General features: G+C 38.4%; 1 protein-coding gene across 2 annotated transcripts in view; it reads right to left on the bottom strand.

Annotated features, from left to right (window-relative positions):
• Window positions 1-13620, bottom strand: part of FEI1 (Leucine-rich repeat protein kinase family protein) — a 77398-nt gene that overhangs the window by 48375 nt on the left and 15403 nt on the right. For both annotated transcript variants that reach the window (XM_089981592.1, XM_089981593.1), the window contains exon 9: window positions 6421-6518. In XM_089981592.1, the coding sequence (XP_089837718.1) occupies window positions 6421-6518 (98 nt within the window). The remainder of the gene's footprint in view (window positions 1-6420; window positions 6519-13620) is intronic.

The following is a 13620-nucleotide window of genomic DNA, read 5'->3' as shown; positions in this document are numbered from 1 at the left end:
AGGATGAAGGAGAACCTATTTATATAGATTCTTCAAATGATGACATTGAAGACTTAGATATTGATGATGACGAGACACAAGATGTAATACCCGTAAAATTCAAGTGGTTTTATACATATTGGGCCCGGGATCCGTTACCTAGATCCAAAAGAAATATAGGTATTGGTATTAAAAATCACAATATTTAATAGATAAATAACTTAAATTATTTTAGAGAATAATAATAAGTATAAAAATGGATTATGTGGGGTTGGATCCACGGTTGGACCCAAACGGATCCAACATTTTGGATCCACCATCCCCTTCTAACCCGGATCCATGCTCATTATGGATCCAGCACTAAAGAGCCAACCCGGATCCACACTAACAGCGGATCGAGTGTCGCGGGGTTTGGACCCGAACCCGACTGCGTTATATTAAACATAATTCAAGAATCGTGCCTAGGGAACGATTCTTGCAAATCAAAATTTTTTGCAGATGGGAGCGTAACCGACGGGGGTCGCCTCTCGTTAAAAGGGGGAGAGGACCTCACCCTTCTTCATCCTGCTCTTGCGTTTCCTCTCTTTTCCCCTATGTCGATCGCCTCTCATCTCTCATCTCTCTTTTCCCTCTCTGGCGTTCTTGCGCACGCCGGCAGAGCTGTTGTTGTTGTCGGCGACCTCCTTCTCACAGTAAACAAGGAACTGACGCCCTCTCGCTGCAACCATCTCCTCCTTCAATCACTGGAACAGGTAGGGTTTTTGTATGCTTTTCTTGTAGGTCTATTGTGGCTCGTGTGGGGTATGGTATGTCGGAACCCCAAATCAGTTAATCCACATAGGGGGGTATCGGTGCCGAAAATCCCAGGTTACTGGGCTGGGAATTTTCGATGAACCCCTAATCCCTAAACTCCAAATCGTTGATTTGGGGGTTTTGGTATGTTTGTAATAAGGGGGTTTCTTGACTCTACGATTGGGTTTGCTCGAAAATCCCAAATCATCCAATTTGGGAAACTCGACAGCTACGACACCCTAGTGTAGATTTTGGGTTTTCCCTCTTAAGGTTTATTCTTTGTTAAGAGACTGAGTTGTGGGATGTCCGGTTGTCGTGAAACCCTATTGGGTCGGTTGTTGGAAAACCCCAAAATAGTTTGTCTTGGGGATCTTGGCTGTCAAGAATGGGTGGTTCTATTACATGTTTAGATCTGAATCAATACTTTATGGTTCTGTTTTATCAAACCCGAATGGACGTTACCTTTTCTTTACTTTCCTCTCAAGTTTCCCTTGTGTCTAAAGCTTTCCTTTATATTGTTATTTCTTTTGCATTAAAGTCATCTTCTCTGATATTCTTCATGGGTTCCTTGTATATTTTTTTCTGTTACCAGATGTAAATCCCTTAATATCAAGGTGCTGACATCAACAGATTGTGGTTTCTTGATACCTAAGTTATTATAAACCAATGACTGTTATACGCGATTTCTGAAATTAACTATGTTAGTAAATTGTCATAAAGTCTATAACTATTAAAAACTATTTCTGGAAATAATTATGTCTGCAAAACTGTCATCAAATGATGTTTGTTTTTAAGAGCTGTCATATTGAATGTGTTTGTGATTCAAGAGATGTCATATTGAATGTATTTTCAAGAACAGTCATATTGAATGTGTTCTAATATTGTTCAGTAGATTATTTCTTTTCAAAAACTATTTATGTTCATGAGAATGTGTTGTTTGAAGCTGTCATGTTATGTTATATCAAAGTTTTTATTCGACACTCGATTGGTAAAAAGGAAATTTTGTTTTGGCAACTTCATGCTGCCGGTTTCGTTATGCACACCAGCTGCTGTCAGCAGTCTGTTGCTGTGAAATTCTGCAGCAATTACATGCTGCTAACACCATGTCATCAGCCAACCCATAGCACGTTGTCACCAGCATGTTGCTGTACTGGTAGCGCAACAAATGACTGAGCTGCCGACTTACACTATGATTGCGAGATCTGATTCAGATTTGTTCAGGATTACCGTGTTAAGACCAGCTGACAGTTAGAGGTTTGAAACCATGTTATACAATCTGGTTTCTCAACTGGTGTATGAGCTGATCTTACTGGTTTATACATATGCTTTTTCCTTAAAAATGTTTAAGTCTGCTTACAGTGGGCATAGTGTTGTTTCATACCAGACCTACGGAATAACCAGCACATGAGGTTCTAGTCAGGTCTGTTGATTTCCATGAGTTGGTGGATCTGGACAGATCTGCCAATTTCTTCAACATGACAGATCCGGTCTAGATCTACCAAGGTTGAAGCGGTTGTTGGATGTTCCCTTTTATCATATGCTTCAACTGCTTTTTGTCAGAAAATGTATGATTAGAATTGCTTGTATGCATCATGTTAATTGTGTTTGAGGCAGAGTTACCAGTCGAGGAAGCGGGAGCGGGAAGCGATACGGGAAGCAGGAGCGGGAAGCGAGGCACTTTCAAAAATTTAGGAAGCGGGGAAGCGGGGGACCACTTAGAAGAAAATTCCGAACCGTCTCGGAAACGACCTAGGAAGCGAACCGGAAGCGACCTAGGAAGTGAACCGGAAGCGAGGGGGAAGCAAAAAAAATGAAAACAATGGGGAAGCGAGGGGGAAGCGTGGGGGAAGCGTGGGGGAAACGTGGGGGAAGCGTGGGGGAAGCGCGCTTCCCATTTATGGGAAGCGCGTTTCCCATAAAAGGGGGACGCGCTTCCCATAAAAGGGAAGCGTGCTTCCCAAAAAAAGGGGACGCTTCCCCTCACGCTTCGGAAGCGCGACGTTTCGCGCTTCCCCTTTTGCCTAGGCGCTTCCGGTAACTCTGGTTTGAGGAATGAGGTTGTTATATTGGTTCCAAACATATGATGGTGGATTTAATCTGAGGAATGGAGTTCTCCTTATGTTTTAGTTTAGATTTAGCCTGATGGATATGAATGCATGTCTGTTAATATGTTATTGCAAAGTTTGTTTTGGTACAGGTGCATACATGATATGAATGTGTGCAACCCTGAAATTTCAATTTCTAGATCTGGGTTATGTTTATGTGTGTAGATGTTAACATATGTTATGAATGAAAAGTTTCATGTGCCCACATTTATAGGACATGTTTAATTATCATGCTTTTTTAACTGGTTTAAAGTGCATGTGCATACATGAATTCGATGTGTGTTTGGCATGTACAATCCTGCATAAATGTTCTCATGTACTTATGAATCATGAGTGAATGCATGTGTATTAGGTGATTACATGAAAGCAATTTCACATGGATGGTGAACACATGCATATGACTGTAGTAGTTCATGCACATTTGTTAAATTGGTATGAATTTGTTAAATTGGTATGAATGAAATTTGGAATCATGTTAGTATGATTGCATAAATTGCATATTGTTAGGATTTTTGCATAATCTAAGTGGATTATCAAAGGCCTGGAGAGCCTTGAGCTTTGGTTTGCTCTTCCTTTAATTGTTTAAATGCATCGCAAAAATCACATTTATACCATGGTTTTAATTGTGTTGTTTTATTGTTGTCACGAGTAGTAGACCGTGAAGAAATGCGCATGCTAATTTGCGAGTTTATAGTTGCATGTTGATTTGCAAGCCTATGTTAATTTTGCATGTTGATTTACAAATGTAATTTTATTGCTCAATATTGCACTGTTCTATGTGGTTCCACGGGCGGGAGTCCCGTGATGGTTCTCGTAGGGGTAGATGCGAGTTTTTGTCTTGTTTTTGCATGTTGAATTGCAAAACTCAATAATTGGCTTTTAATAAAAAGATAATGAATAACAACAGTGTAATATACGTTCTAGGATATCTCATCTGGAGTATAAGAATCTTAGAGATCCGATCTTGGGAAGACTGTGAAGATACAAAAACTCCGTGTGCTTAAATTTGGTCCCCTGAACCCGATATTGAGGTTCTTTCTCCTGACCATGATTTTAGGGAGAGTCTGTCACTTTGTCTGGGGTGGTGTGTTTGACACAGCTATTGTTGTTTTTTGTACCAAGGAAGTGGCACTTGTGGGTGTGGGGTGTCCTTTGTGTCCCCGACATTAGATGTGGAGGTCTAATGTTCCGATGGATGGTGTTGTTTTCTGATATCGGTCGAAGGCTAAGTTTAGAACCCAGTAAATAAATTACAACTTGTGGGAACCTAACTTGACCTCGGAGACTGTACTCGTTTGGTGTATCTGTAAAAAGAGAAATTTAAAGTTGTGTGCATTTAATAGGCATACATATGGACAAGAGAACTTAATGAAAGATAATAAGAGGATTCATGCATTACACATAAGTCATGCATTTTTCTGCTATGCATTAGATCATGTATATTCCAATTGTTTCATCAATCATTACATGATGATGAATGTATGGTGTTTACTTCCTAATGCCCGTTAAAGGTTTGTTATTTGCTTCTGCTTTAATGTTTTTGCATGCGTAACACTTATAACTATTGCATGAAAAAAAAATTAAATGCTATAAATTGTCGGCTAAGTTTTATACATGTTACTATTGTTGTGTAGTTTCTTAAATTATACACGACACCCACATCACATAATTGACACATGATATACTTGTAAGAAAAATTACAGTAATTTCTACTTAGACAGTTGTAGTCTAATTCCTATAAATATATCATTTTTCAGGTGAAAGAGTAGAGCTTATGAGCGGCTGCGGGATGAGGTATCGGATCGAGATTTTGGATTTACTGTTCCAGGGATAGTTTGAGGCTATGGGCATTTATATGTTTTTTGGGGTCTTTCATTTGCACTTGTGAATGTTAACACTCTCATTTTGAAGAGTTTTGGACAAATATATTAACATTTGATTGTTAATGCTAACATGCATTTTCTAATTATGTTCATACGATGTTGTTAATGTTAATATGCATTTCGTTGTTAATTTTTTATTGAATGAATGCTCATATTTTATCTTTTAGATACTTACGTAGATCAAGTTGTTGTATTAATGTTACTTTTACATGTTAATCTCATATTTTTTCAGTATTTATTTGAGATTTTTTATTTCTTGTCGGTTGTTGCTTCATCAATAAAACATTTTTTATTGATTTATAATTTTAGACATTTTTTAAAATCTTTTTTTAGTTTTCAAAAAAAAATTGAGGCTTACGCTTTACGCCTTGCCTCAGATTTTGGTGGAGGGACTCGCGATGCCTTAACGCTTTTCAGGTGAAGTGGCAATTTACATCGATGTGCTTTGTAAGCATGATTCACAAGATAAATGACAATATCTATAGTTGAGTTTTTATAATACAGAGTCACAAGAAGAAATACCTTAACCCTCAATTCTTCCTAAAAGTGACGAGTCATATCCCTTCACAAGCTACAAGTGTCATGGCCCTAAATTTTGATTTAGCACTTGATCTAGAAACAACATTTTATATTCTTATTTTTCCACGAAACAATGTTTCTTCAAACAAATGAATAAGAATGAGTGTGAATATTTTATCATCTAATGATTCAGACCAATTTGCATGTACATATTTTATATTGTAATGACTACGGTTGGAGTAGAATCCCTTTCCCATTTAGATTGCACACATCTTCTTTTATCTTGCAAGAAACCATGCTCTCTTTGATCTTCCAAGAACTCAAGTGAGGGAGCCTTATATATAAAGGTCTCCATACAAAACTGCATTTTTCACATCCAACTGATATACTATGATAAGATGGTATGAGAAGACTCGACCCCCTAATGAGATGACCCTAAGGGGATTTTAGAGAAGGAACTAGTAAATGAAGAGGTCAAGGACTAGGAAAAAAATACAAAAACGTGAGAAACGGTCAATGGGAATGACCCTTCTATTCTTTATTTTTCTCTTCAATACGATCAAAGTTGGCACAGCCCTCCCTGATGTGATTGACTAGATGCCGCATCTCAATTCAACAATTTGGTTAAACCGTTTGACTTGGTCCGTTGAAATAAGACAGAAACAAGCTCACAACAGTCTTAATATAATTGATCAAAATGCCCACATTTCTCTCTTTTCACAAGTGTTCTGAAAAAATGGAGCTGATGAGTCACAGATTTAGATTGACATAGTCAACCGTTTAGTTTATATGTTATTCTCCTTTCTATTTTCTAGTTTATTCCTCTTCAGTGTCAAACAAGAATTCATGCCCTCTTCAAGAAGATGAAATTGCCAAATTGATGCTAACACTAAGACACCCATGTGTTCTTGGAAAGCAAAGCTGTGGGAAATGAACATTTGCATGAAATTGAAATGAACAAATGACATTTGTATACGGATGAAGTCTACTGTAATTCATACAAGCACATCCATGGTGCTCCACCTGCTTTGTAACTTTGATTTTAGTAACCATCTTCAAAACATAAAAGAAAAAATGTGCATCTTACCTTGCTTTTTAGAACTTGAATCAAATAACACAAGGGACTACAAGATTCAACATACCTGTAGCAGGAGGTTCAGAATTTGCAGAAGGTGCTCCAGGCTCACTTTTGCAGGCCACACCAACTTGTGTCCCACACAACTCACGGTTCCCAACAAACCTATTTCACAAAAGATTAAGTAAATACAGCATGACTAACAAAATTCAGAATTCATGAATGAGCAATATTTGAGAAATACAAGTTCTGATTTCTACTGTCAAAGTGAAAACTGAAAACTAACAGTTGCATGAAGGCACTTTTCATCAATCTGCTAGTTAGAAAAAGAAAAAGCAGAACAGCCAGCTTGTAAGATAATCCACTTCAATGCAGAAAAAAAATCTCATGTGGAATGTTGATTGTTTTCAAACAGACCAAATTTAATGTCAGCAAAAAATGTAAATAGAATGATACCTAAACCATGAAATGTCAGCCAAAGAGAAACCAACAAACTGCATGCAGTGCCACACAATGGTTGACAGTTGTAAACCAAATGCTTCTTTGAAAGACTGGACATGCCAGCCATGACAAGAAGCCATCAAACCACCTATGCCATAAATTTTTCTAACACTAAATTGATGCCCACATGAAGCTAGAGAAGTGGATTCAATTAGGTCATATACAACCTATGTCACATGGGTGTGTGTGCGGGGATGCGGCACTTCCAAAAAATCCGGGTGCGGGGGTACGGCAAATATATATATATATATATATATATATATAAAGTCCAAAAGTTGGGCATAAATGACCCTGGATGCGTTGACTGCACCCAGGATCAGGTTGACCGCATCGGGTGCGGGTGTAGGTGCGGCACCTAGTTGGAGAATCCCTGTGACATATAGGGCAAAAAAAAATTTTCTTGGCAAAAAAAAATTTAATTAAGTCTGAAAAATTGGACCAAAATGACCCGGGGTGTGTTGACCACACCCGGTGCCGCACCCGCGTCGCGTCGACACGGGTGCAGCACCCTGCTAGCCGAATCCCTGTGACATAGTATACAACAATAAACATTTATGGATGACAAGAAGACAAAATTATTATCACTCTAGACAAATCAATTGAATCCATAAGACTGGCTCTATTAATTGAGATGATTAAATTATAATCCACATGATTCATAATGTACAAAGAAAACTAAACCCCACCCCTTTTGCAACAAAAGGAAAAGAAAACAGACAAAACAAAAAAGAAAAACAAAGACACATTTGGTGACAAAGATTATCTTGCCAGTATAAGCAAGTATAATTACAAATATAATCATCATCATTTAAAAGCAAATTCCTCATATGATAATATTTATTGTTTTATAGATCTCGATCAGCAATTAAATTAAAATACAACACAAACTGGAACTAAGTTAGTCTCATGAAATCATATTGAAAGTTGAGAGAAATGAATTAACACAAAAAATCATGCATACTGCTCAGTCTTTATGTTATAGGAATCAACCACAGTGGTTATTTGTTTCTAACTATGTCACATGGGTACGGGTACGGGTACGGGTACGGGTACGGGTAAGGAGGGTACGACACGGCAAGTTCGAAAAATGTGGGTACGGGGACACGGCATATATATATGTATGTGTGTGTGTGGTGGTGGTGGTGTGGGGGAGGGGGCGGGGTGGATGTTTGTTTTATTTTAAATATTTAAAAATGTTCCAATGGGCTGTTTGTGTTTTTTTATAAGAGGTAAAATGATTTTTTTTTTTAAACAGAAAGGGGTAAAAAAATTTCTTTAAAAAACAGGGGGTGATTGATTTTTTTTTATTTTTAAGGGAAGGGGTCCCATTCCCATTCAACTCTCTCTCTCTCTCTCTCTCTCTCTCTCTCTCTCTCTCTCTCTCTCTCTCTCTCTCTCTATATATATATATATATATATATATATATATATATATATATATGAGTGTGTGTGTGTATGAAGAAGAAGAACAAGAAGGAGGTGGAGCTGCTGCTCTCTCACTCAATTTCGATGTGAAGAAGAAGAACGAGAAGCTGCAGTTGCACTCTCTCAATGTGATGAAGAAGAACAAGGAGGCATGGTGCCTCTCTCTCTCTTGATTTCGGCCCCTCCCCTGAAACCAGAGGGAGCAGGGAGGGGGTTGGACCCCTCCCCTGCCGACCCAACAAGAGAGCGAGAGGGAGCAGAGAGGGCTCGGCCCCTCCCCTGCCAACCCAACAAGAGAGCGAGAGGCAGCAGGGAGGGCTCGGCCCCTCCCCTGCCGACCCAACAAGAGAGCGAGAGGGAGTAGGGGGCTCGACCCCTCCATTGCCGACCCAACAAGAGAGCGAGAGGGAGCTGTGAGGGAGGCTCGACCCCTCCCCTGCCGACCCAACAAGAGAGCGAGAGGGAGCAGGGGGGGATCGGCCCCTCCCCTGCCGACCCAACAAGAGAGTGAGAGAGAGCGAGAGGGTACCCGCGACGGAGGAGAGGAGGAGGTGGCGTCGGGCTCCCCTGCGAGACATCGGGAGCAAAGGAGGCGAGCGAGAGAGCGGAGCTGCGCGGGAGAGGAGAGGATTAGGGCAAAAAAAAAATTGCCCTAATCCTCTTTCGCAGCCCCTTTTGATCGGGAATCAGAAATTTATTTATTTTTTACGTTAAAAAATTGGACGAAAACGACGCGGGTCTTGTTGACCGCACCAGCACGCGCACCTGCGTCGCGTCGACGCGGGTGCGGCACTTGCTTTGCCGAGTCCCTGTGACTTAGACCTCCAGTAATTTTTATGTCCATCATTATGAAAGCATCCACTACCATTTGATGCCCCACTTCCTCTGATTCTCTAGTATAAAGCATAGTCACAGATATCAACCATATTTTGAAAATATCACGATATGATGGAAAAAAGATATTAAAGGTAAAATATTGCAATATTTTAAAAAACAACAGATGCCTTTTTGTTCAACTAATGCACAGCCTAGAACTGTTGATATGAAAAGTGAATGACAAATTGACGTTAAAAGCCCTCATATGTGATGCAGCCTAGATTGTGTCAATGATTCAAGGCCAAGCATTCCATTGAGTAGAATGTGAACTACGTGATGTTTTCTACTGGTTTCATGCCTTTATGACAAATTGACGATATTAAAGGTAAAATATCGTGATATTCTAAAAAACAACAGATGCCTTGTTGTTCAACTAATACGCAGCCTAGAACTGTTGATATGAAAAGTGAATGACAAATTGATGTCAAAAGCCCTCACATGTGATGCAGCCTAGATTGTGTCAATGATCCAGGGCTAAGCATTCCATTGAGTTGTCCACTACGAGATGTTTTCTACTGGTATCATGCCTTTATGGAAGCAACTCAGCAGTCTAAAGTGCTTCATAAAAAATCAAATGTGGATGGTGGCAATGAATGAAGAGGTGACACACTTCACAGATGTGGGACCTGGGAGATAGGGCCATTTGATCACTTGATAGGAAAATTGTAGGCTGTAAGTGAGTTTACAAGATTAAATACAAATCAAATGGAAGAGACAAGAGGTTCAAGGCAAAACTCATGACAAAGAGTACACTTAAAGAGCATGGTTTGTGCTGTGTATGTGCTAGCATTTGTTAACATAGACAGTATTTAGGAGATGTCAAGAAATTCACCAATTATTTTGTCCCTATGTCCTAAGTCCTAACTGTAATGAGATATTGCGGAAATATAAAGAGTGCATACAAGCACTTACAACAATGAATAAAAGAGACAATATCACAAGTCCACAAAGGGACAATACAAGCACAAGCCTTTAAGAAGGCAACAATATAAAAAGCCTCTTATTGAGAAGAGAGAAAGCTCTCAAGAATGAGAATACACAAGGGGTTCACCCCTATTTATACAAGAGGGAGAGGAGGAAAAAGGAGGGCCTCAAAAGGAGAGCCAAAAGGGGGCTCCCATAGAGTCGTTGGGAACCCCCAACGGTCACATTTGTGACCGTTGGGGGCTCCAACGACTCTAAGGTTGGAGCCCCTTTAGGTCCTCAAAAAGAATAAAAAATGAATTTAAAAAATAAAAATAAAAATTACATTTATTCAAAAAAGAAAAATAATTGTTTTCTAAAACAACTATGTGAAATTACAAAAATACCCCTATCGGGTATTGATGTAATATACAGTATATATATATATATATATATATTAGATACATTTTAACACCCCCCCTCAAACTTTACAGGGAAATGACGAAAAGTTTGCCAAGAAGAAACATGAAGCGAGGAGTCGGAAGAGTTTAGTGAAGAATTCTGCCAACTGATATTCTGAAGTGACATATGGCAGAGCAATAGTTCCTCGTAAGAATTCGTCACGAACATAGTGGCAATCCATTTCGATATGTTTTGTACGTTCATGAAAAGTATGATTGCTCGCAATATAGATGGCACTCTTGTTGTCGCAACATAGCTTTGAGGCTTCGGTAATATCAACTCCCATGTCTTTAAGCAAACTGCGAAGCCATACAAGTTCCATTGTCGTGGTTGCCATAGCCCGGTACTCAGCTTCAGTGGATGATAGTGAAACTTTCTGTTGCTTCTTGCATCGCCAGGCAATCAAAGAGTCCCCTAAAAAGACACAAAAAACAGTAGTTGAGACTCGATCATTGGGATTACCTCCCCAATCCGCATCAGTATAAGCAAGAAGATTCAATGAAGAAGAAGAGGATAGAAATAGCCCTTTATTGATGGTATTCTGAATGTAGCGGATGATTCGGAGAACAACACTCATATGCACAGTTGTAGGAGCATGCTGAAATTGGCTAACTGAGTGAACCGCATGAGTGATATCTGGTCTGGTGATGGTTAAATAGGTAAGAGACACAATGAGTTGTCTGTAAGGTATGGGATCTTCCAGAAGAACCCCATCCTCTAACCGCAATTTGGCATTAATAACCTCAGGAGTCTCTACTTTCTTATCATCAGAAATCCCAGACTTAGAACATATATCTGCAGCAAGCTTCATCTGTGACAAAATATATCCTCTAGGAGAATATGCAACCTCAATTCCAAGAAAATATCTGAGAAAACCTAAGTCAGATATATCAAAATTATCTTTTAACATATTTTTAACATTAATAATACTACTTTGATCATTCCCAGTGATAATCATATCATCAACATAAAGCAACAAAATTACGATACTAAAACCTGCATGTTTAACAAAAAGAGCAGTATCAGTATAACAAGAGTGAAATCCTAACTTTATCATGATATCACTGAAACGATCATACCAAGCCTTAGGGGCTTGTTTAAGACCATACAATGCCTTCAAAAGCCGAAGTGTTTGACCTTACTTAATATTTATCCCGGGTGGCGGATCCATATAAACTTCTTCACTTAAACTTCTATTTAAAAAGGCATTTTTTACGTCAAGTTTATAAATAGGCCATTTTTTGGTTGATGCGACAGCTATTAAGGTCCTGACACTAGTCATTCGAGCTACAGGAGTGAATGTTTCTTCGTAATCAATGTCATATTCTTGGGAGTATCCCTTAGCAACTAATCTAGCTTTATATCGTTCTAAAGAGTCATCGCTTTTAGTTTTAACTTTGAAGACCCAGCGACAACCAATAGGTTTTTTGTGTGAGGGTAGATTAACTATTTCCCAAGTATTGGCCTTTTTTAAAGCATTTAGTTTAACTTGCATTGCTTCAACCCAATGAGGTATAGATTTAGCTTGATTATAGTGGGCCGGTTCAAAATAAGAATGTAGGGTTATTAAACATGCCCGATAGTTGGGAGTTAAGGAATCATAGGATACAAACCTATTTGGGGGTATTGATATTCTAGAAGAATGCCTAACTTGTGGTTCCTCAGTGGATTCAGAGATTTGAGAGTATTTTTCGAGGGCACTAATAGGATTTTCTTGATTTCTTCTTGAGTAAACATTTATATTGGTATCACTATCATGAACATTTATATTTGAATCACTATCATTTGAGAGTGTTATGTCAAGAGGGGATACCTCACGAGTATCGTCTATGTTTTCAAGAAAATCTTCTTGTATGTCATCAATAAGATCATATAAGAATATATAATCAATTTCATTTGTTTCTTCTATTTTATCAAAACCGTTTTCTTCTTCTAGAAATGTTACATCTTTTGAAACATATAGTTTATCATTCTTAAAATCATAACATCTATACCATTTTTTATTTTCACCATATCCTAAAAAAACACATTCAATTGCTTTTGGAGATAACTTATCCCTTTTATGTAGTAGGACAAAACATTTGCAACCAAAAATACGAAGACGATTGAAATCGGGTGAAAATTTAAAGAGTTTTTCATAGGGAGAAGCATTTTTTAACTTAGAAGAGGGCATTCTATTGATTAGATAGGTTGAGGTTAGAACGGCTTTGGCCCAAAACTTCTTTGGAATATTCCTAGAAACAAGTAATGTTCTAGCGGTTTCTATAATGTGCCTATGTTTCCTTTCCGCTAGGCCATTTTCCTAGGACATGACTTTTGATGGCAAATGCCATTTTGGGTTAAATAGTTTTGGAATTCGTGAGATAAGTATTCGCCACCGAAATCGGATCTTAAAATAGATATGTTACTTTGAAATTGATTTTGAACCTTTTTATGAAAATCTTTAAAGAAAGTAAATACTTCCGACTTATGACTAAGGAAATAAATCCAAACATACCGAGTAAAGTCATCAATAAACGTAACATAATATGAATAGCCCCCTTTAGACATAACCGGAGAAGGCCCCCAAACATCCGAGTGCACCAATTCAAAAGGCCTTGATGAGAGAAAAGTTTTAGTTGGAAATGGAATAGACTTCATTTTTCCAAAAATGCAATCTTTGCAATTAATTTTTTTCCTTACAAAATTTGTTTCCAAAATGAAAGAGATACATTTTGGAATAACTTGGATGACCAAGTCTTTTATGCCAAGTTTCCATGTTTTTTTCTTGGACATAAGAACAAAAAAAGTTTGTAGGGAGATCAAGATGGTCCATATAATAGAGGTCTCCCTTTCTATGGTCTTGCCCAATCCGCTTCTCGGATCGGAGATCCTGCACAAAGCAACCATTAGATGAGAAAGATATTTCACATCCATGGTCGGCAATTTGAGAAACCGAAAATAGGTTTAAATTTAGTTTGGGAACAACTCTTACTTTTGGAACACAAAAATTGTGTGAATCTTTAAAAGAGTCAATACTTGAAATTTTCAAAAAGGTTCCATCGGCCGTAGAGACACAAGAGTCCTTTGAATTGGTGCAAACATCACTAAGTGCATTTTC

The sequence above is a fragment of the Nuphar pumila genome, chromosome 11 (genome assembly GCF_984573655.1).
Source record: "Nuphar pumila chromosome 11, dmNupPumi1.hap1.1, whole genome shotgun sequence".
NCBI classification, from domain to species: Eukaryota; Viridiplantae; Streptophyta; class Magnoliopsida; order Nymphaeales; family Nymphaeaceae; genus Nuphar; species Nuphar pumila.
Note: the sequence above shows the minus strand (reverse complement) of the source record. Positions and strands in the feature narration are given on the sequence as shown.